The following is a 20,223-nucleotide window of genomic DNA, read 5'->3' on the forward strand; positions in this document are numbered from 1 at the left end:
TCCCCAATCCCCCAGACCCCAACAGACCCCGCACTGGAGAGGAGCGGCCTGTCCTTACTTTCCGGTGCGGAGCCCATGAAGACGAGCAAACGCCAACCCCACGGCGGGGCATGAGGCTTGGGGCGCAGACGCAGACACCAGGGAGGGAGGGCCCCAGCCAAGCAGGGGCCGCGACTCACCCCAGGAGGCGAGCTTGAAACGCCTCGGCCGCCCGGTTCACGCGTCCCCACATCGCGCCAGAGCAGAGCCGGGTCGGCCCGCCGACCTAAATCGCGCGCCGCCGCGACGTCAGGGCCGGGGCCCCGCCCTGTCGGAACTACTTTCACTCCATTCAGTCCCGCGCGTCCACAAAGCCAAACTTCCTTAAGTCCACGCGGCGACGCGGACTGTCCCAATCAGTAGTCTTCCATCCCGGTAAAAAAAAAAAAAAAAAAAAAAAAAAAAAAAAAAAAAAAAAAATTTAAATCTTCGCAAGGGTTGCGAGGAAACCTCCTCGTCTTGCCTGCTTGGCCACGCCCCCCTGCGGATCACTCCACGAAAAGGAGTCCATGTTTTCTAACAACGACTATTAGCTTTGAAAGATGAGAGGCACGTCTCTTGACACACGGAGAGAAGGGACGCGCTCATTTTTGTTTTGCAGCTCGGTGGAGAGGCCTCTTGCGTCTCCAGGTCGGTTCTGCAAGGGGCGGGGCGGGCTGACGGCGGCAGGTTACATATAGAGCGGCAGTGCGGGGCACTTCCTTTTCCTGTGGCGGCCGCCGGGTCGAGAGTAGCGTGGCGCTCGCCTGCCCCCGCCATGGTGAGTGCCGGGCCGTTCGGCTGTGCGCTGTCCCCTGCTCATGGGGCCCACAGGGAAGGGCTGGGGGTTTGAGACGTGGACTGGGGGCTACGAGGCGAATAGGGGGGCGCGAACCCGGCGCTTGTCCCCTGGGCCCCGGCGGCACGGTCGCCATCTTGGGCCAGCGTGGGCCGCCCGGGGGCGCAGCGAGTTCTCTGGCGCCGCAGATCTGGCTCTCCCTGGGCCTTAAGAAACGTGGTTTCTGCCGGGAACTCGGAAACCCATGGGCCTAAGACCGGATGGGGCAGGAAGGCGAGTCGTTTGAGGGCCTTGTGTCCGCACGTGCTTGGTGAGGTGTATTCCATCTATCGAAGGTTTTGCTAAAGGAAAAGAGCGTGCGTTCTCCTCGGTCCTGAAGTCTCGTCTCTGTCCAGCCTCGCATCGTCTTTTCAGAGCTTTAGAGAGTTGAGAGTTGTGTTCGGCGTCGTCTGGGTGGGAATGCGCTGCCGGTGCCCGTCTGCTGTGCTGTGTAGAGTTCTGTGCCGGTCAGGTCCTTGGGATGTCGGGATCCTAGCCGAGGCGGCCTGGTACGCGGTTCCATCAGGGCAGTGAGCCGCGACAGCGGACAGTGGCCGCAGGGAGTGAGGAGTTGTGCAAAGGGTGCTTGGGATGAGCACTTGCCGGCTTGGAGGCTGGAAGTCCCAAGACGACGAGGATGCGTAGGTGGGGATCAGGGAGCTACAGCAGGTAGAGGGCTGGTGTTAATCATCGCAGCGTGTGCTTAGGAGAGGGTGGGGCCCTGGTAGGCAAGATTCTCCGGCAGTGGGGACGAACCGTTTAGGTGACGGCGTTAAACTGCGTTTTCAAACATCGTGAAACGCTCTCGACTAGGCAGTTGTGCTTGCTTTGACGGTTTTGTGGTAAATCATTCTTTTTGGGGTGCTGAGTGTAAGAGAAGGCACTGAAGTTAGCTCAGTCTTTTGCTGGTGTTTTGGCTGTAAACATTGCTTGCCCCACATGCTGACCTCTTCAGCAGTTGAGTGTCTAATGCTATCCTTTGTTCTTGGAGAGAGTTTGCTTCTAACATTACTTCTCAAACATTCTTTCCTCTCCAGGCGTGTGCTCGTCCATTGATATCGGTATACTCTGAAAAGGGGGAGTCATCTGGTAAAAATGTCACTTTGCCAGCTGTGTTCAAGGCTCCCATTCGACCAGACATTGTGAACTTTGTACACACCAACTTGCGCAAGAACAACAGACAGCCCTATGCTGTCAGTGAATTAGCAGGTATGGATTTATGCCCCCACGGTATATTTTAGGGGCTGCTTTACAGCAGTGATGAAATTCCACATCATTGGTCCGTGTTTCTGAACCACATGATTCTCTTGGATGATCTGATGCTGTTGCTGCTGTGCATAATAGTCATAGACGCATGTGATCTGGTAGCTAAAATTGTTATTTCTCCCAATTTTAGGTCATCAAACCAGTGCTGAGTCTTGGGGTACTGGCAGAGCTGTGGCTCGAATTCCCAGAGTTCGAGGCGGTGGGACTCACCGTTCTGGCCAAGGTGCTTTTGGAAACGTATCCTTTGTTCGTGATTTTTTTCTCTAAGGGAGAAGGGGCTTCCTTCACTTGGAGGTCTCGCTTGCAATGATGTCGTAATTTGCGTCTTACTCTGTTCTCAGCGACAGTTGCCTGCTGTCAGCAAGCTGGTACAGAAGGTTGACGAAAATTGTTACTGAGCGAGAAAAATAACCTTTTTCTAATTACTAAAATTTGAGAATTTTTTTTTTTTCTTTTTAGTTGAGCTGGAGTCTCCCTCTGTCGCCCAGACTAGAGTGCAGTGGCACACATCTGGCCACCACAGCCTCAACCTGCTGGGGTCCTGCTATCCTTCCACCTCAGCCTTCCAAATAGCTGGAACTACAGGCGTGTGCTATCATGCCCAGCTAGTTTTTGATTTATTGTAGAGATGAGGGCTCACCAAGTTGCCCAGGTGGGTCTCGAACCCACGGGCTCAGGCAGTCTACTTGCCTCAGTCTCCCAAAGTGCTGGGATTACAGGCTGAGCCACCGAGCCCGGCCAAGAAGTGTGTTTCTTAACTGGGAAAATAGATGTGTCGTGGAGGCCGCATGTTTGCACCAACCAAAACCTGGCGCCGTTGGCACCGGAGAGTGAACACAACTCAAAAACGGTATGCCATCTGCTCTGCCCTTGCTGCCTCGGCCTTACCAGCGCTGGTCATGTCTAAAGGTTTGTAGTATATTGCATCAGATAAACTAATAAGTCTATAGCGTATTTCAAAATAAATAAGAGGGTCATTTGGATGTTAGCATAAAGTAGTACTTAAGTTGATGGCTTTCCCAGTTACACTGATTTATTTTAATGAATCGGTTATCAAGGAATACTAACTAGATGGGAAACTAATTAGTGAAATAGTGGTTCAGTGTACCATTAGAAAATTTAAGCACCCATTCTGTTCCCTACCACATTTTAATTTTACCATCAAAATGATGAGATTCCACTTCATTGGTCCGTGTTTCTGAAACACATGATATTTGTGGAAATTCTGATCTGGCAAATTGGGTGCCTTTTTGGTTATATAAATAATGCTAATTGAAAGGTTCAGGATAACCAGGTGAGTATTGGGTGGATTTTGTTAGGTCATCGTATTGAGGAAGTTCCTGAACTTCCTTTGGTGGTTGAAGATAAAGTAGAAGGCTACAAGAAGACCAAGGAGGCTGTTCTGCTTCTGAAGAAACTTAAAGCCTGGAATGATATTAAAAAGGTAGGTTTACTGAGTACACTGACAGTTAAGAAACTGAAGATGTGTTGCTGGAATGATGTTATCGTTGGTCCTAAGACTGTTCCTTTGTAGGTTTATGCCTCTCAGCGAATGAGAGCTGGCAAGGGCAAAATGAGAAACCGCCGTCGCATCCAGCGTAGGGGCCCCTGCATCATCTACAATGAGGACAACGGCATCATTAAGGCCTTCAGGAACATCCCTGGTAATTGTCCTGCTTATGTGTTTGATTACCTATACCATATATCTGCACTCCTCTTGTTATGATGAAAGTTCACTTCATGGTCCGTGTTTCTGAAACGCATGATTTTGTGGAAGTTCTGATTTGTAGCTGAGTGGCACCATTGAGGGTGAGGCTTCATGGCATGAATGAGCTAGTTCTTGGGGGACCTTATATAGTGCATGAGCCATAGAAATGATTTGTGTTTCCTGTTGAAGTCTAGACCCCCTAATTCTCCTTTCCCTTGAAAAGGCATTACTTTGCTTAATGTAAGCAAGCTGAACATCTTGAAGCTTGCTCCTGGTGGGCATGTGGGCCGTTTCTGCATCTGGACTGAAAGTGCTTTCCGGAAGTTAGATGAACTGTACGGCACGTGGCGGAAAGCCGCTTCCCTCAAGAGCAACTACAAGTGAGTGTCTTTCATGCACTGCACACAGTTTGAGATCACGGGTGGTTACCTTCAGTGACCTGTGTGTTCTCTGAGGAATGGACTGTATTTTATTCTCACTTATGCTGAGAGGGTCAAATACTCTACCTCAGTCCATGTTTATGAGGAGTGATGGAGTAGTAGAAATTATGGAGAGCATCAGTGGTTAAAAACCAAGCTTGTCCATCTCTTTCTTTCAGCCTTCCCATGCACAAGATGATGAATACAGACCTTAGTAGAATCTTGAAAAGCCCAGAGATCCAAAGAGCCCTTCGAGCTCCACGGTAAAGTGTTAATTGCAGTGTGATGCTTGCTCCAGTCTTATAACGTGCATGTATAAGTGTTAATACAGTGACTACCTTTTTATAGCAAGAAGATTCACCGCAGAGTCTTGAAGAAGAACCCACTGAAAAATCTGAGAATCATGTTGAAGCTAAACCCATATGCAAAGACCATGCGCCGGAACACCATTCTTCGCCATGCCAGGAACGTAAGTGGTAATTATTTTACTGATAGGTCAAGTTTTTAGAGAGATTGGATTCTTAATGTTTTCTGTGTAATTGGTTGCAGCACAAGCTCCGGGTGGATAAGGCAGCCGCCAAAGCAGACAAGAAGGGGATTTCAGGCAAGACGCCTGTGGCGGGGAAGACAGGAGAAAAAAAGGCTGTAGTTGGGAAGAAGCAGAAGCCTCTGGTGGGAAAAAAGGCAGCAGCTGCCAAGAAACCAGCTGAAAAGAAGCCGGCAGAAAAGAAACCTACAGAGGAAAAGAAGTCGGCCGCATAAACTTTAAATGTTAATTTCATAAAGAGCTATAATCATTTTGGACAACTTATCTTGAATAAAGACCTGATAAAAGAGGCATTAAGAGAAACATGGCTTGTTGGTGTCTTGTGTTAATCTTGATTAAAAAATCTTTTTAGGCTGAGCTCGGTGGCTCAGCCTGTAATCCCACGCCTTTGGGAGGCTGAGGTGAGTGAATTGCCTGAGCCCACGGGTTCGAGACCCGCCTGGGCAGCGAGACCTCATCTCTACAACAAATCAAAAAATTAGCTGGGCGTGATAGCGCGCCTGTAGTTCCAGCTACTTGGAAGGCTGAGGCTGCGGTGGCTGGGAGCGGCCATTGCATTCCAGTCTGGGCGACTGAGTGAGACTCCAACTCAAAAAAACCCACAACTTTTTAATAACACTGTTCTCCATAATTCCCAGATTTTAATATGTTCCATTTTCCATGCTGTTATAAAATGGGGCCTTGAATTTATACTAAATCCATGTACTTGAAGGGAAAGGTAATTCTGAAATCCTTTTTCTAATTTATAGAGACAATGACTTGTTTTGGTGCTCAGGCAGGTCTCAAACTCCCGGGCTCAAGCCATCCCCATGCCTTGAGATTTTGTGAATAACATCTTGAAAAACAGATAAAGGAGGCTGGGCGCTGTGGCTCATGCCTTATAATCCCAGTACTTTGGGAAGCTGAAGTAAGAGGATTGCCTGAGCCCACGGTTTGAGGCCAGCCTGGCCAACTTAGTGAGACCTTATCTCACTACAGTAAATCAAAAAATTAATCCGGGCATGGTGACACGTGCCTGTAGTTATATCTACTTGGAAGGCTGAGGCGGAAGCATCGCCTGAGCCCAGCAGGTAGAGGATGCGGTGGCTGGGAGTGTGCCATTGCCCTCCAGCCTGGGTGACAGACTCCAACTCAAAAAAAAACAAAGGACTTGTCTCAGGAATACACAAAGGCTGTTCAAATTTAGCCCCCAAAAGGGAATTGGGTTAAGTTCCACGGAGGTTCGATGTAACCACAAGAGGGCACACTAGAACACGGCAGTCTGCTGTGCGCCTGACAAGCGCCAGAAGACTGCACCGCTGGAGACTTGCCCCGCCTGTCTCCCAGGAGTTCAGGGCCGCGTGATGCTGGCCGAACACGTCCCGTACTTTCCTAGGCTTGAAGGAGCAGCTTCTGCCCTGGATTAACCTGCGCTCCTCTGCGTCCTCGCGCGGCTCCTCCCCAGACCCGGGTCCAAGTCTCAGGCTGGGCACCCTTCATGCATGAGCTTCCGCGTGCGCAGCCTCGGCCTTGGCCTCCGAGATCCTGCCCGCAGGAGCCTCGGCGACAGGGCCACGGACCGCGCGGCCCTCCCGGATCGCCGGAGGCTGGAGGCGCCACGAAGGCCGCTCACCGGGATGAGTCTGAATCTCGAAACTGCTCTACGGAGACGGCCTGCGGGTTCGCCGGGATCCTCACGAATCCCGCCCGTCCTCCCGAGTCCTGACATCAGTCACTCAGAAATGCTGGGCCCTCACGCGAAGCTCACGGCCCGCGAGGCCGGCTGGCGACAGCGAAGTCCGGAAGGGCACTCACGCCCCGCCCCCAACATGGGCGTCGGCCCCGCCCCTTCCGGCCTCCGGAGTCGGGTCTCTGGCGTCGTCACCCAGAGTGGCGTCATTCCCAAGCGCCCGAGACGGGTGACGAGGAGACATGCTGAGCCGGCTCCAGGAACTGCGCAAGGAGGAGGAGACGCTGCTGCGGCTGAAGGCGGCCCTACACGACCAACTGAACCGCCTCAAGGTGACCTGGCCCGCCCCCGCCCGCCCGCTGCCCTCCCGAGCCCGGCCCCCGGGACTGTAACCACAATCCCCCAGGACCAGCGCGCGCGGGCTGCCCCCACCGCCAGAGCCCAACGCCTCCGGGAGAGGATGCGGTGCTCTCAGCCAGCGCCGAGAAACACCTCCGTTTTCTACTCTTGCTGCCTCTTTCATGACTGAGGCGGCGGCTCAGTCCTCGGGAATCCATCCCGCTTTGGCGTCAGGTGATGCCGGACTTTTTTTTTTTTTGAGTTGGAGTTTCACTCCGTCGCCCAAGCTGGAGTGCAATGGCACGCTCACGGCCACCCCAGCGTCGACCTGCTGGGCTCAGGCGATCCTTCTGCCTCAGCATTCCAAGTAGCCAGAACTACAGGTGCGCGCCACCATGCCTGGCAGACTTTTTGGATTTATAGTAGAGATGAGGTCTCGCCAAGTTGCCCAGGCTGGTCTCGAACTCATGGGCTCAGACAGTCCTCTCGCCTCCGCCTCCCAAAGTGCTGGAATTACAGGCTTGAGCCACCGCGCCCGACCTTTTTTTTTTTTTGAGAGACTGGGTTTTGCTTTGTCACCCAGGCTAGAGCACAGTGACCTGATTACAGCTCACTGCATCCTCGAACTCCTGGGCTCTAGCGATCCTCCCGTCTCAGCCTCCCAAGTAGCTGGTACTACAGGCCTGCGCCACCATACTCCCCTGCAGTTTTTTGATTCTTTGTAGAGACGGGGTCTTGATCTGATGCCTAGGCTGGTTTTGAACTCCTGGGCTTAAGCAGTTCTACCTGCCTCCCAGAGTGCTGGGATTACAGGCATGAGCCTCTGCACCCAGCCATCGCCTGACTTTTTAGTGACACCTTGTATCATCTGCCTGAGCTGCGCCATCTAGAGAAGGGAAGCCATGGCTCAGCCAGAACACCTGTACAGCCCAGAGGGACGGGGCTGGCATCTTTCATTGCCTGTCTCCTTAAAAGGCAGAGAAAGCCTAAGCGCCTGCTTCACCTTCCCCAGAGCAGGGAGATGCAGTTTTCACTCCCTATTGTGAGGCCAGCCTTCACATTCACAGTAGGCATCGTTTACACACATGGGTTGCCCAGTAAAACAGTAAGGAAAATGTCCTCAACTCCTCTTTCCTAGGTTGAAGAGCTGGCCCTCCAGTCCATGATCAGTTCCAGAAGAGGGGATGCAGTGCCGTCTTCTCAGCCAGCACCCGAACAGCCATGTGATGTAAGCCTGACCAAGTGCGGGCTACGGAGATACAGAGTTCGCTCTGCCCTGTGCTGCTTGGTTGGCCAGAAGTTGTTGTTAATTCACATTTCCTAGTGCAAAGGACTCGGGGTTTCTGGTAGGAATTTTCTGACTTACAAAGGTGATGACTACATGATTGTTTTAGGCAGGGAACAACCCACCTTTCTACTTGCTGGCTATACTTTAGTTATGTCTTGCATCCATCTTCCTAGTCTTGCTTTCGCTCTAGTTAATCAGTTGAACCCAGGTAGGGTGTGGAGTTTTGTAGGGATTATGTCAAAACTCTTGCTGCTTTGTGAGTAACCTTGGGATTCTGGAAGAGAGTGTGGCTTCAACTACAAGACTCAGTGCTGAAAGAGGGGCTGAGACCTTATGGCCATCTCTTGCCACCTGCCTGTAAATCAGCAAAATCATGCTTCCAACTGCTCATCAGAGCAGTTCTCCCAGGTACTGTGTGCTGAGCTATTTAAAACCATTACAGAGCTGAGCTTTCTTTAAGTCAGGTAACATTCTAGTAAATCGGGCATTTGCTTCCTCCCCCATTTTGGCAATGGAGTGGGGGCAGAAAAAGTGGCCCTAGCTCTTAGTCATAAATACTGGGGTGAATATTCAGTTGAAACTTGATTTCAACATTTTTAGGAACTTGCTGTTTTGAGGCCAGCATCTTTCCTGCTAATCTGTAATGTCTTTGGCTCATCTAGATGCTGGTGCATGTAGACAATGAAGCTTCCATCAACCAAACTGCACTGGAACTGAGCACAAGGAGTCGTGTAGCAGAGGAAGAGGAGGAAGAGGAAGAGGAATCAGATTCATAAAGGGAGAAAAGAGCCAGGCTTAGTGATACAAGTTACATTTCTAAATCTCGGACTTCTCTTTTCCAAGAAATCATCTTGCCATGGACTTCTCTAGCTGCTCAGCAGATGTGTAGTTGCAAAAATGGCTCCATCCATAACTCTGTCTTCAGAGTGCTGTGACATAGAAAATCAAAGGTATGGTGTCACAGCACTGAGAGTACATCAGTGTTATGTCTGTAAGTTGGTTGGGTGCAGTAATTGCACTCAAAGTCCTCTGAAACACTCTTGAGCAAGTCTGGCATTTGCAAAAAGGGCAGATGTTAAATACAAGCCAGTCTTTCTGGTCTTTTAAGAAAACCAATTCTGGGCTGTTTGCACGCCTGAGCCCTCGTGAACAGAGTCAGCCTCAGTCTAGGACAGAAGCTGACGAGGAGAGGACAGAGGCAACTTGAGAGCACAAGCCACTGCTGCCTCGGAGGCGTTCTACTCACTGCCCACTGCAGAGCACATGGCTGGGGTGGTGCCTTGCTCAGACTTACCAGGTATGTGTGCTTAACAAGAAATTATAGATGAGAAGGGCAGGAAGGCTGAACACCCACCTCTGGCCCTGAGGGGGAGGTTGGGCACTTATTACCGAGAAATGACAGCTGCAGAGGCAGAGTTGCAGGAAGCGGGCATTGGAGGTCGGGACCCATTTCTGCATGCTGCCCCTTTCCACTGAGTATACAGTTATATAGTCGCTTTATTTTACAACATTGACTTCCTCTGCCCAACAACAAAAAGCCAAATGGAACTTTCTCAAGCAGAATTTATGTAACTGTACCAGGAGAAAAACATGGATACGTTTTTTGTTAACCAGCATTTCATAAAAGTTATTTTGAAATTTCTTACAGGAAATGAAAGTATAAATAAAACTGGAAGCTTAAATAAACATGTTCCTTGGAACACAACGTGAAGGCAGTTTTGGAACAAAAGCATCAAGGTATACACATTTTAGGGGGTCTAATGCAAAGTACAAGCATGGGTTTATTGTTACTTTAATCTCAGGATGGCTGACAGCATGGGTTTTGAGAGCTGGAAAGGTTAACTGTGGACTCTGGCTCTGCCACTCAGTGGTCACGTTCCCATCTGTAAAATGGATGTATTCACATCTGCTGTAGAACTTCCTGGGCTGTTGGGAGGTATGGTCTGTGGGATACCTCAAAGCCCAACTCTGAGGTGCCAGTGAGAGGAAGTGTGGGAAGGAACATAACACAGGGAGTGTCATTCTCGAAAGCCAGGTTATCCTTGGTAGAACTTTCCTGGAAAGTCTATTGACTCTGAAGTCAGCCTGTTTGGGTGTGAAGAGAGCTTAAAACACCCCTCAGGAGAGTGAGCATGATGCGGACAGGTCCAGGTTTGAGAGTCTAGGCTGTCCTGTTACCTCCCCTGAGGACACCACTTGCCTGAGTGAGACCATAGCAGAGGTGGCATCCTATCATTAGCAGAACACGGAGTGTTTGTGCTGCCTGAGAACGGCAGCTGGCAGCTCAGCAGCTGTACACAGCACTGACTGGGTTTCAAGTCCTGACTATACCCAAGCTCTGGGAGCTCCCAAGTAGAATAGACCTTTCATTTTCTCTTCTTTTTTTTTTTTTTAAGTTGGAGTCTCACTCTGTCACCAAGACTGGAGTGCAGTGGCTACTCCCGGCCACCGCAGCCTCAACCTGCTGGGCTCTGGCGATCCTTCCGCCTCAGCCTTCCAAGTAGCTGGAATTACAGGTGCGTGCTACCACGCCTGGCTAATTTTTTGATTTATTGTAGAGATGAGGTCTCACCAAGTTGCCCAGGCGGGTCTTGAACCCGCGGGCTCAGGCAATCCACTCACCTCAGCCTCCCAAGGCGCGGGATTACAGGCTGAGCCACCGAGCCCGGCTGACCTTTCATTTTTAAATACACATGTTGGCTCTGGTTTTCTATAACCTGCCCTTTCAAAGAATACCAGGGAGAAGCATTGGCCAGGCAGCCTCACATGTGCCTCGAATTTCGTACATTACTTTCCAGAGACAGAAAGGACGCCTGTGGCCATTGGGGGCATGGCTGTTTTCTGTGATGTCACTGTTACCACCCAGGCATGACATAGGCAGCACCAGGCACAGTCTCCCTTCCCAGGAAGGTGTGGGTGAGTGTAAATGGTAAGAGAAGTAACCACTGGCCAGCATAGCTGGGCAAACTGTCCAGTCTCAAGCAGAGGCTCCAGCACTGGGTTGTTGGTCCCTGAGACCCTGTGACATAGACAGGGCCCAGTTTGGCCTTGTGGAAATTGAGGGTCTGTGGAAACACTTTGTGGTCTCCATTCCCAGCCCCACCTGTTGCTGTTCCCTCATGCAGAGATGGAGGGAAGACGGGCCTGCTCACAGTCCCCATGGGTGGGGTGGCTGCAAGAAGAGCTGGGCACACCAGGAAGCCTGTGACACAGCCGGAGCTAACTGGGTGGCACTGCTGCTTGGCAGCCCCTGCTTGCCACCTGCCCACAGCTTGGCTGTACCATCTGACCCTGTGACTGAGGCGGGGAGAAGCTGATCACAGCAGCTGAAACAGCTTGCATGCTTTTTTAAACTTTATAGTATATTTATTAGAATAAGAGATTAGATCTGTTAAACATCTGGATTAAAATGGTTTAAAGGGTTTTCATACAGTTTTTAGGCACTATACACGTTGTTTACAACAGCATTGGTATTTGGGTATGGGAAAGAGAAACCTGACATGTTTTAATGCCTTGATTTGTGACATTCAAAATAACTCCACACCATTTTAGAAACACTAATCAAAACTTAGAGACGTAGACCACTAAATACCCACACAGTGTATTTTAAAATAAATAGAGAAATGCAGCCAGGAGTCTACAGGTCCTCAGGGTAGAGAGATGGTGAAGACCCAGCCACCACAACAGTGAGATCTCTGGCTGGACTTATGGGAAAACTGCTGAATTCTACATCAAAAGCAAATAATAAAGGGATGTGATGTACACTTTCTGATGCTTGTTTTCATAGCAGCAAAGCATGCTTCCCATGCACTGCCCTGAGGGTCTCACAAGGCCCCTCCTCACAGAGAAAGCTTGCCCGGCAAGAATGAAGTACCTCCAAGTGCCAGTCCCAGAGTGGGAACAGTCGAAAACCATTGCCCAGTCACTGGGATTCCCCTGTGACGAACCTGGCACGGTGGATTGTCAACATATACACAGATAGCCCCAAGCACAAAGCCAACCCACTCAGGGAAGCCACAATAGTCATAAGAATAAAGACAGGTATATTGAAACGACACGCAGAGGGTTTGGCACATGCTGTGTTCTTCATCCGTTGTCATAGGTGAAATGCATGTCTGACAGGGACAGGCCTGGGAAAGGCCCAAGAGCAGCAAGCCACCACCAAGCAGGGGATCACTCTGCTCCCAACGCCTAGATGCCAGCTGCGTGGGTAGGCGTGCTGGGCTGGTTAAGGCCGATGGTAGAGCACAGCCAGCCCGCAAAGTCCACTTCCTCAGCGTCGGATCTCTTGATAAACGCGTGAACCTGCATGCAGGAAGGCAGTGGTTAAAACCACAGGGAGGAAAGTCTGGGCCTCGGGTCTAGCCCCCTGGCTGCCTGGAGGGAGCTTTTGGTGCTTGCCCCTGGGGGGGGGCCACGGGGCAAGACCTGCTCCAGGGACACCCGCATGAGGCTTCGGGCAAGTCACTGCTCCCAGCCTGCTCCTGTGGCATGGACAAGGTAGTGGCCCACTGTGGACAACTTGCAGGCATGTAGAAGGGACAGAGGGCATGATGGACTTCAAGGGGCTGCCAAAGCTGTCAATAGTGACAGTTTCCTTTCCCACCTGCCCCCACCACCAAATGAGAAGCAGCAGGTGGACAGTGACCTAGGCACTGAGGGGAAGGTCAGCTGGTCAGTCCTGTTCCATGAGGGGTGGGCTAGCCTTTTCTCTTTCTTGGCTTTGGGTCCTTCCTACACTCAGGCTGCAAGGCCATCCTGCTGTCCCTTTAGCCTAATGGGAGGGCAGAAGGGTGGGGACTGGGGTCTGGGATCTGCTGCCCTGGTTCAACGGGCCTACTGTGGGTGGGGGAGGGCTCAGGTAGTGCCAGCAGGTGACTGATAGGACAGATGAGCAAAAGGTGCCACAGGACTTACAGACACAGACTCACCATAAGCTGCTTCAAGTCGGCTCTCTCTGCAGGGTTTTTTATTAAGCTTGAAGGAAGAGAGATGATAGTGTGAGAGCCTGGCCTGGCTGATGCGGACAACTCGGGTGTGTGCCTGTCCTCCCAGCCTACTCGCCTTCCTGTTCTGAGCACAGTGTTGTGCCCACAGAAGTTAAGGATTTCTTGCTGAATTAAACTACAGTCAGCAATCTGCGGGGTCCTGAGTGCATGCTGAGGAGCAATACGACAAGCACTGCTGTGGTCTCAGCACTGCAAAGAGGGCATAGGGCCAGGGTCTTTGGAGGAGAGAGGAAGGGGCAGAACTGGCGCCTCCTGAGACAACTGGGAGCTTGATAGCTTCAGGGTGACCTCCCAGAGAGCAAGGAGCCAACTTACCATTTATTCACGAAATCCTGAAATTCCAGGCTAAATACTCCATTGGGCAGTTTTGGAGGAGGCTGCAAATAAATCAGGATGTAAGAAACTGTCCCACATGCCCCGTCTGTCCCCTTCTCCAGGCAGTGCTGCCCTTACCCAGCAGGGAGGGCAGGGGAAGGTTTGTGGCTGCCGCCATACCACCATGTTGAACCACCGTCTCACACAGCAGTCAGGATGGGGCAAGGTCAAGTGTCCTCCACTCACTTGACTGGTGACTACACAAACCACTGTTCCTCTGAGCCTCAGTTTACTCTTGTATGAAGTGAGGAGAGTAGGCCTTGTACTCTCTGGGGCCCTTCAAGCTCTGGCACCACACTGGGGACTCTGAGTAGGGTGTGGAAGTGGCAGCAGCAACCTTGAGGTAGGTGTGCACACCCCAGGCCTAGCTGCACCAGAAGCAGGCCAGCAAGATGAAGGAAAACCCTGGTTCCAAGCCCTGAGAAGCAGCAAGAGGCTATGACAACAAGAACTGGCAGAGGGCAAGGTCAGGAGGGGGGTCCCCTGCACCTTCTGGGAGTGAGGCCATCTCAGGCATCAGACCGAGAACACTCATTGTGTCCCCATGGGCCGTGCAGCATTACATAGAAAAGGCCTGAGTGCCAGGCTCACAGCTTTCTGCAGTCCTGGGACCTGTGTGGGAGCTGTTGCTTCCTTGAGAGCAGCTCACCCCAGGCAAGGTCCCAGATGTCACTGCTCTTATGCACAGCTCAAATCCACTGGAGAGGTGACAGCCAAGAGGACACATTGATGTCCCACCACCAAGCCCTGCCTGGTTTCTTCCCTGCAGCTCTAAATGCCTCTCTTTCACCCCTACACGAGAGAGCCATCTTGAGACAAGGAATTGTTTTTCTGTCTTGGATCCCCGCCCACCTCTGCACCCTCACAGTGTTTTGCTCTTGTAAGTGCAGAAGAAAGCTCAGTGAATGAAGGTGCGAGAACACAACGGGACAAGCTGGGGGCTTCTTGGCCCTGGAGAGGAAGAGGAACTCGCAGCTATCCAAGTGTCCCAGGGGAAGGACTCCTCCTCACCTGTCACTCGGCTCCAGCATCCTGAAGCACACACCAGAACAGAGTCCTGGAGCCCACATGCAGGATGGAACAGCTCCCAGGTAACTCTGCATGGGCACTTTTTTAAGAGGAGCACATCAATTCCAAAGTCAAGGACACCAAGTAGTACTTACCTCATTGACTATGTAATCCAACAACTCAAAAATTGCCATGGGAGGTCGGCTGTCCATTCCATATGCTGCAAAAAAAAAAAAAAAAAAAAAAAAAACAGTTCTCAGAAACAGCCAGGAGATTACCTGTTCCTATGATGTGGGGGTGGGGACCAGAACAGGTCACAGATGGGAAACAGAGGTCTGAACATGGAGCGGACTAGCAAAGTCAGCCAGGTATGGAGGTGCTGCCATGCCCGGGGTTTGGGACCTTGGGAGGTCCACTGCCTGCCAAGCCATAGCTTCCAGTTTATAAAGCAGGCGGGCTGGGTTCTACCTTTCCTTCCTCATTTTGAGAGAGGAGCAAAGGAGATGACTAAGCACCTACATGACTTGGTTTTAGTTCTCCCTGACCCTGGGTTTCTTCCTCTCATAGCCCAGAGTCACGGCCATCTCCGGGGGCACAGCTGCCAGCCCTCCAGGGACCCACCTACCAGCCAGCCCCAGGGTCTCTGCTTTTCCCTCCACCTGGGCCCCCCTCTCATGTGGACCCCATGGAGATTTGTAAATGCCAGGTCTCCCCGGCCAGACAGGAACTACAAAAAGAGATGATAAACTAGGTCTGGTGGCTCAGCCTGTAATCCCAGTACTTTGGAAGGCTGAGGCAAGAGGATTACCTGAGCCCAGGGGTTCAAGACCAGCCTAAGCAACATGGTGAGACCTCATCTCTACAATAAATAAAAAAATTAAGCTGGGCATGGTAGCACACGTCTGTGGTTCCAGTCACAAGGAAGGCTGAGGCAGAAGGATTGCCTAAGTCCAGCAGGTCAAGGCTGTGGTGGCTGTGAGCATGCCACTGCACTCCAGCCTGGGCGACAGAGTGAGACTCTGACTCCAAAAAAAAAAGAGATGATGGCCAGGTCAGAGTATTCCCAGGGTGAGACATACTTTACAGCATCCATACTCAGAGTGGCAGGTAGTTCTGCACACAATGCCTATCATCTAAGTTTTCAGACTTGGCCACTTACAAGCATGTGGGGCCCTAGCAAGTTAAGTGCTCTGTGCCCGTTTCCTCATCTTTAAAATAGAGGGGTTTTTTGTTGTTGTTGTTTTGAGACAGGGTCTCACCCTGTTGCCCAGGCTGAAGTGCAGTCACGTGATCCCAGCTCACTGCAGCCTCAACCTCTTGGTTTTAGGCAATCTTCCCACCTCAGCCTCTCCAGTAGCCGGGACTACAGGCATGTGCCACCACACCCAGCTAATTAAAAAAAAATTTTTTTTATAGAGACAGAGATCTTTCAATGTTGCCCAGTATGGTCTCAAACTCCTGGACTCAAGCAATCCTCTTGCCTCAGCCTCCCAAAGTGCTGGGATTATAAGCATGAGCCACCATGCCTGGCTAAAATGGAGATTATAATAGTGTTCACAAATGAAATGCTACTAAAATTAGATCATGCTAGTTAAATCCATGGAGACAGAAAATAGATTAGTGGTTGTCAGGGGATCAGGTTGAGGGGAGTTGGGAGTTGGGGACAGGGTTTCTTTCTGGAGTGATGAAAATGTTCCAGAATGAGACAGTGGTGATGGCTGTGGAACGTGGAGGAATATACTAAAAACCACTCAACTAACACTTTAAACACTTTAATTTTGTGTTATGTGAGTTTTATCTCAGTAAAAAATAAATCTACCAGAAAAGTCATGATTAAAAAACAAATCAATAGCCTGTAGTCCCAGCTATTTGGGAGGCTGAGATGGGAGGATTGCTTGGGCCTAAGAGTTCCAGGCTGGGAACAGCCACAGAACTCCAGCCTGAGCAACACGGTGAGACTCTGTCTCTAAAAAACAAAAGACAAATGAGACAATGTATATGGAATGGTAAGCAGAGTCCCTAGAACACAGTAGGCATTCCATGATTGGCAGCAGGAGGCACTGATAACAATCATTTCATACAAGCACTTAGAGACCCTGCTGCCTCCCCCCCGCAAGCCTGGCATCCAGGGACAGAGAATCAGCCCTCCGGAATCACTTGACAGCAAGGGACCCCACAGTCCCAGCTGGAGACACACCAAGCCACTCACAGCTGAGAGGCCTCCCGGGGGTCCTGGGTCTGGGTGGGGTCTCAGCCGTGTCTCCCTCCACCTGGCAACCGAACAGCAGCTCCAGTTCCTTGGCATCTGGAGGAGGGATAGGGTACCTCCCTACCGCCATCTCCACCAGCGAGAGCCCCATACTCCAGATGTCCGACTGCACCGAGTAATGAGTCCCCTGGAGTCTCTCTGGCTGCAGGAGAGACAGAGACACAGTTATATCACCTGAGCTAACCTGGACTTGGTCTCTTCTGGCCCTTCACCTCGACTGCATACATCCTGTTTCAGGAGCTTCACTACATGCTTGAATTTGGCTTCCCATCTGCCCCAAGTCTTGTGCCAACCAAATTCCAGCTGGCCCCAAGGCTCTGACCACCTCCACCCCCATCACTACTCTTGTCTCCTTGTAACCTGCCCTAACTGCAGAAAAGACCCAGTCGGTGGGCTCTGGCTGTCACCTCCAGCCTGGCCCTGTCCTGCATGGGGGGACAGCCTGAGAGGCTCCTCCTGTCACTAAGTCTGAAACAGGCAGCCCGTGAAACACAGGTCATGAATGCAGTGGGACAGGACAAAGGCTCTGGGCTCAGGAGAGCTGGGCTCCCGTCCCCACTCGGCCCTGAGTCTTGGCCTCATTTGTGAGACGGTGCCAACAGCCAAGGCAGCAACAAAAGAACACAACCCCACTGCCTCCCAGGGCTCCTAGGACAGAAGTGGGTAGGCATGGACAGCAGATGCTAACAAACATAAGTTGTTGCCGGTGGCAAGATCCAAGGGAAAGTGGCAAGATCCAAGGGAAGGTGCCACACAGAAGCAGTATCTGAACTAGCATGTGTGTTTCTTTCTCGTGTGTGTGTGTGTGTGTGTGTGTGTGTGTGTGTATGTTTGAGTCGGAGTCTCACTCTGTCGCCCAGGCTGGAGTGAGTGGCATGCTCATGGCTACCACAGCCTCGACCTGCTGGGCTCAGACGATCCTTCAGCCTCAGCTTTCCAAGTAGCTGGAACTACAGGCAAGCGCTATCACACCTGGCTTATTTTTTTGACTTATTGTAGAAATGAGGTCTCACCAAGTTGTCCAGGCTGGTCTCAAACTCCTGAGTTCAAGTAATTCTCTCACCTCAGCCTCCCAAAGTGCTGGAATTTCAGGCTTGAGCCATCACACCCGGCCAATTTTTTTATTTATTGTGGAGATGAGGTCTTGCCATGTTGCCCAGGCTGGTCTCAAACCCATGGGCTCAGGCAATCCTCTCACCTTCACCTCCCAAAGTGCTGAGACGACAGGAGTGAGCCCCTGTGCCTGGCTAGCACATGCATTTCAAGAAGCCTGTGAGAAAGTCCTCAGCCATCCTGACCACAGGGCACCGTCTGGACATCACACTCCTCCCACAGCACTTTTCACTAACTCCAGCACTTGCCTACTCTGGAACTGATCGTATAACCACAAAACTAAAACCACTCAGCCCTGCTCAATAAGTCCCAGGGCCTGGTCACTGATTTTGAACTTATAAGCCAACAATCAAATGGCCAGGGTGCCAGTTGCTCATCTTCAGAGAAGCAACAGGGGGGAGCAGGGGCCGTGGGAGACATCGTCCAGGAAAGTACATGGTGCTGAGGGTGCTTGAGTCCCAGTGGGTAAAGCCAGCAAGGGGGAACACTGACGTTGCTGCCAAGCGCCTCCCTAAGGTGAGGAAGAGTGCATGCAAAGGGCCCTGGACGGCTAGATCAGGGAGGCGGGCCACTTAGCGTTGCTGTACCAGGACCTCCTCACCTCTGCAATGGTAACAGTCATGTGGCTTTCACAATGGCATGGAGCAAGTGAGATCTTTCAAGTATGTGCACTGTTCCGACAGAGAACATATCAAATGCTCTGTGTTGGGATCCCCTGCGTCCCTGGTGCCTGGTCCACTCCAGGCCTGTACTGTGTACCTTGTAGGGGCCACCAACTCATGCCACACCCTTCCACCTGTGCCATCAGCACTCACCTGACCACCACCGCCACCCAGGAACATGCTATCCACACACCCACCTGCCCAGTCAACCAAACTTTCCCCCACCCCAGCATGCCTTGAACACCAACCACATTAAGTCCTGCACCAGGCTCTGAGGATGAGACACCTACAGCCTGTTCCTGTCCCCAGGAGCTCACTGTGTGGAGGTGGGAAAAGAGCATGCTGATGTGGCCATGGTGTGGGGACAGCCACCACCATGCCTGGGTCCCAGAAGCTGGCAGAGTAGAAGCAGGATGGAAGCCCCCAGGGAGGGGCGGCTGGAGCCCAGCTAGGGACCAGCCTGCCGGGGGACAGGCGAGTCGGTGGCGGGACACAAGAAGGGAGAGAGAGGCTGGACAGTTCCAAATAGGCTCTTGGGAGCTGGGGGCTCCTGAATGCTGAGGGATGGGTGCCCAGGAGAATAAAAGCTGCCACTCGGGTTTCACCCTGGGAAACAAGGGCACTGTGAGCAGGAAAGGAGAAAGTGAGACTGTCAAGCAGGGTCACACCTCAGCCACCAGGTCTGAGAGTCTGAAGACAATCTGCAGATGTCCAAGGCAGCAGGAGTCAAGATTCCTCCAGAACAAAAGTCTCTGGGCCGGTATCACACAGTCCTGTCCAGAGAGTCAAGCCCCAGCTTCCCATGAGGCTCCAAGGCCTGCAAAGGCCAGGACCGACCCCTGTCTCCTCGAGGGCCAAAGCAATGGGCGCCGCCATGCATACCGACATGTAGGAGCGCGTGCCCACGAAGGAGTTGGCCATGGAGTCGATAAGCTGCCCGCTGACCCCGAAGTCGCAGAGCTTGATCTCCCCACGGGAGTTGACCAGGATGTTGGAGGGCTTGACATCTGTGGGGGCAGACAGAGAGGCAAGAGGTAACGCGGGGGGGTGGAAGGGGTGGGCAGGCCTTGCTCCCCTGCTCAGGGAAGGTCTGTCTGGAATGGGAATAGGACGGAGAGATGTGAGCTCCGCTCTGAGCCACACCCTTGGCCTGGGACCTTGGGACAGAGACAGCTGGCGTCCAGACTTCCAAGCCTGTTGCTTCAGTCACCCTAGCTGACAAGGCTCAATGTCTGTGGCTAAACAGAAAGGAGGCAGAAAACCCCAAATAAGAAGGCCTGGAAACTGGCTGAGGCCACTAAGGCTGAAGGGGATGGGCAGGTTAAAATTCCTATTCTCACCCTCATAGCCAAACAAGGGCCTGTCGGTGTGGCCACGGGTGGGGGTGGGCAGGGACCCACTACTCTCCCCAGAAGCCAATCACTTCAGCCGGCATGGCCATGTCCAGCATCAGCCATGGGGAGCTCCTCACCAGGGGCGGAGACCTTGGGAGAGGTGAATGTTGCTCCCGGCACCCAAAACCACACCTGTCCACTCCCCGCCCCACTGTCACCACTCCTAGTACACTGGCCCTGCACTCAAGACACCAGCCACCTCTCATTCACACAAGTGTCCTGTGACATGCACAGACCAGGGCCAGGCATCCCAAGTAGCAGGCAGGCTCTGCCTGGGCCAGAGTTTGGTGGACAGACAGCA

The 20,223-nt window shown here is 52.0% G+C and overlaps 4 protein-coding genes across 6 annotated transcripts in view; 2 read left to right on the top strand and 2 right to left on the bottom strand.

The window, feature by feature from the left end:
* The window catches only part of ZWILCH (zwilch kinetochore protein), a 33,612-nt gene extending 33,358 nt beyond the window's left edge, over positions 1 to 254 (bottom strand). For both annotated transcript variants that reach the window (XM_008074799.2, XM_008074797.1), the window contains exon 1: positions 180 to 254. In XM_008074799.2, coding sequence (XP_008072990.1) covers positions 180 to 232 — 53 coding nt within the window. In that variant the 5' untranslated portion in view covers positions 233 to 254. The remainder of the gene's footprint in view (positions 1 to 179) is intronic.
* A 479-nt stretch (positions 255 to 733) lies between these two features.
* Positions 734 to 5,099, top strand: RPL4 (ribosomal protein L4). Of its 2 annotated transcripts, XM_021707238.1 has the most exons (11): positions 734 to 799; positions 1,894 to 2,065; positions 2,253 to 2,264; positions 2,346 to 2,359; positions 2,893 to 3,031; positions 3,442 to 3,566; positions 3,657 to 3,786; positions 4,054 to 4,210; positions 4,429 to 4,512; positions 4,598 to 4,718; positions 4,799 to 5,099. In XM_021707238.1, exons 1-11 carry the CDS (start codon positions 797 to 799, stop codon positions 5,009 to 5,011), a joined length of 1,170 nt encoding a protein of 389 aa, XP_021562913.1. In that variant the 5' UTR covers positions 734 to 796; the 3' UTR covers positions 5,012 to 5,099. The 2 variants fall into 2 exon arrangements, with proteins under 2 accessions (XP_021562913.1, XP_008072992.1); XM_008074801.1 differs by having other exon boundaries at positions 2,253 to 2,359.
* A 1,599-nt stretch (positions 5,100 to 6,698) lies between these two features.
* Positions 6,699 to 10,003, top strand: SNAPC5 (small nuclear RNA activating complex polypeptide 5). Its single transcript, XM_008074803.2, has 3 exons — positions 6,699 to 6,797; positions 7,943 to 8,032; positions 8,755 to 10,003. The coding sequence occupies exons 1-3, from the start codon at positions 6,708 to 6,710 to the stop codon at positions 8,866 to 8,868; spliced, it is 294 nt and encodes a 97-aa protein (XP_008072994.1). The 5' UTR covers positions 6,699 to 6,707; the 3' UTR covers positions 8,869 to 10,003.
* Positions 10,004 to 11,433: 1,430 nt separating this feature from the next.
* MAP2K1 (mitogen-activated protein kinase kinase 1) overlaps positions 11,434 to 20,223 on the bottom strand; it is a 36,553-nt gene continuing 27,763 nt past the window's right edge. The window contains exons 5-10 of the mRNA XM_021707245.1: positions 19,411 to 19,535; positions 16,694 to 16,895; positions 14,640 to 14,704; positions 13,417 to 13,478; positions 13,024 to 13,069; positions 11,434 to 12,397 (exon numbers count right to left, since the gene is read on the bottom strand). Coding sequence (XP_021562920.1) covers positions 12,284 to 12,397; positions 13,024 to 13,069; positions 13,417 to 13,478; positions 14,640 to 14,704; positions 16,694 to 16,895; positions 19,411 to 19,535 — 614 coding nt within the window. The 3' untranslated portion in view covers positions 11,434 to 12,283. The remainder of the gene's footprint in view (positions 12,398 to 13,023; positions 13,070 to 13,416; positions 13,479 to 14,639; positions 14,705 to 16,693; positions 16,896 to 19,410; positions 19,536 to 20,223) is intronic.

This window comes from Carlito syrichta, unplaced genomic scaffold, assembly GCF_000164805.1.
Source record: "Carlito syrichta isolate Samal-C Ts95f unplaced genomic scaffold, Tarsius_syrichta-2.0.1 Scaffold117901, whole genome shotgun sequence".
NCBI classification, from domain to species: Eukaryota; Metazoa; Chordata; class Mammalia; order Primates; family Tarsiidae; genus Carlito; species Carlito syrichta.

What these genes read in the sequence shown, in the direction of transcription:
- RPL4 (XM_008074801.1), top strand. An exon ending in GCCAAGGTGCTTTTGGAAAC is followed by an intron (nt 2,360 to 2,892) that starts GTATCCTTTGTT and finishes CTGGGAAAATAG; the next exon opens with ATGTGTCGTGGAGGCCGCAT. An exon ending in TCCCTCAAGAGCAACTACAA is followed by an intron (nt 4,211 to 4,428) that starts GTGAGTGTCTTT and finishes TCTTTCTTTCAG; the next exon opens with CCTTCCCATGCACAAGATGA.
- SNAPC5 (XM_008074803.2), top strand. Translation starts at nt 6,708, where the DNA reads ATGCTGAGCCGGCTCCAGGAACTGCGCAAGGAGGAGGAGACGCTGCTG. An exon ending in ACCAACTGAACCGCCTCAAG is followed by an intron (nt 6,798 to 7,942) that starts GTGACCTGGCCC and finishes CCTCTTTCCTAG; the next exon opens with GTTGAAGAGCTGGCCCTCCA. An exon ending in CACCCGAACAGCCATGTGAT is followed by an intron (nt 8,033 to 8,754) that starts GTAAGCCTGACC and finishes TGGCTCATCTAG; the next exon opens with ATGCTGGTGCATGTAGACAA.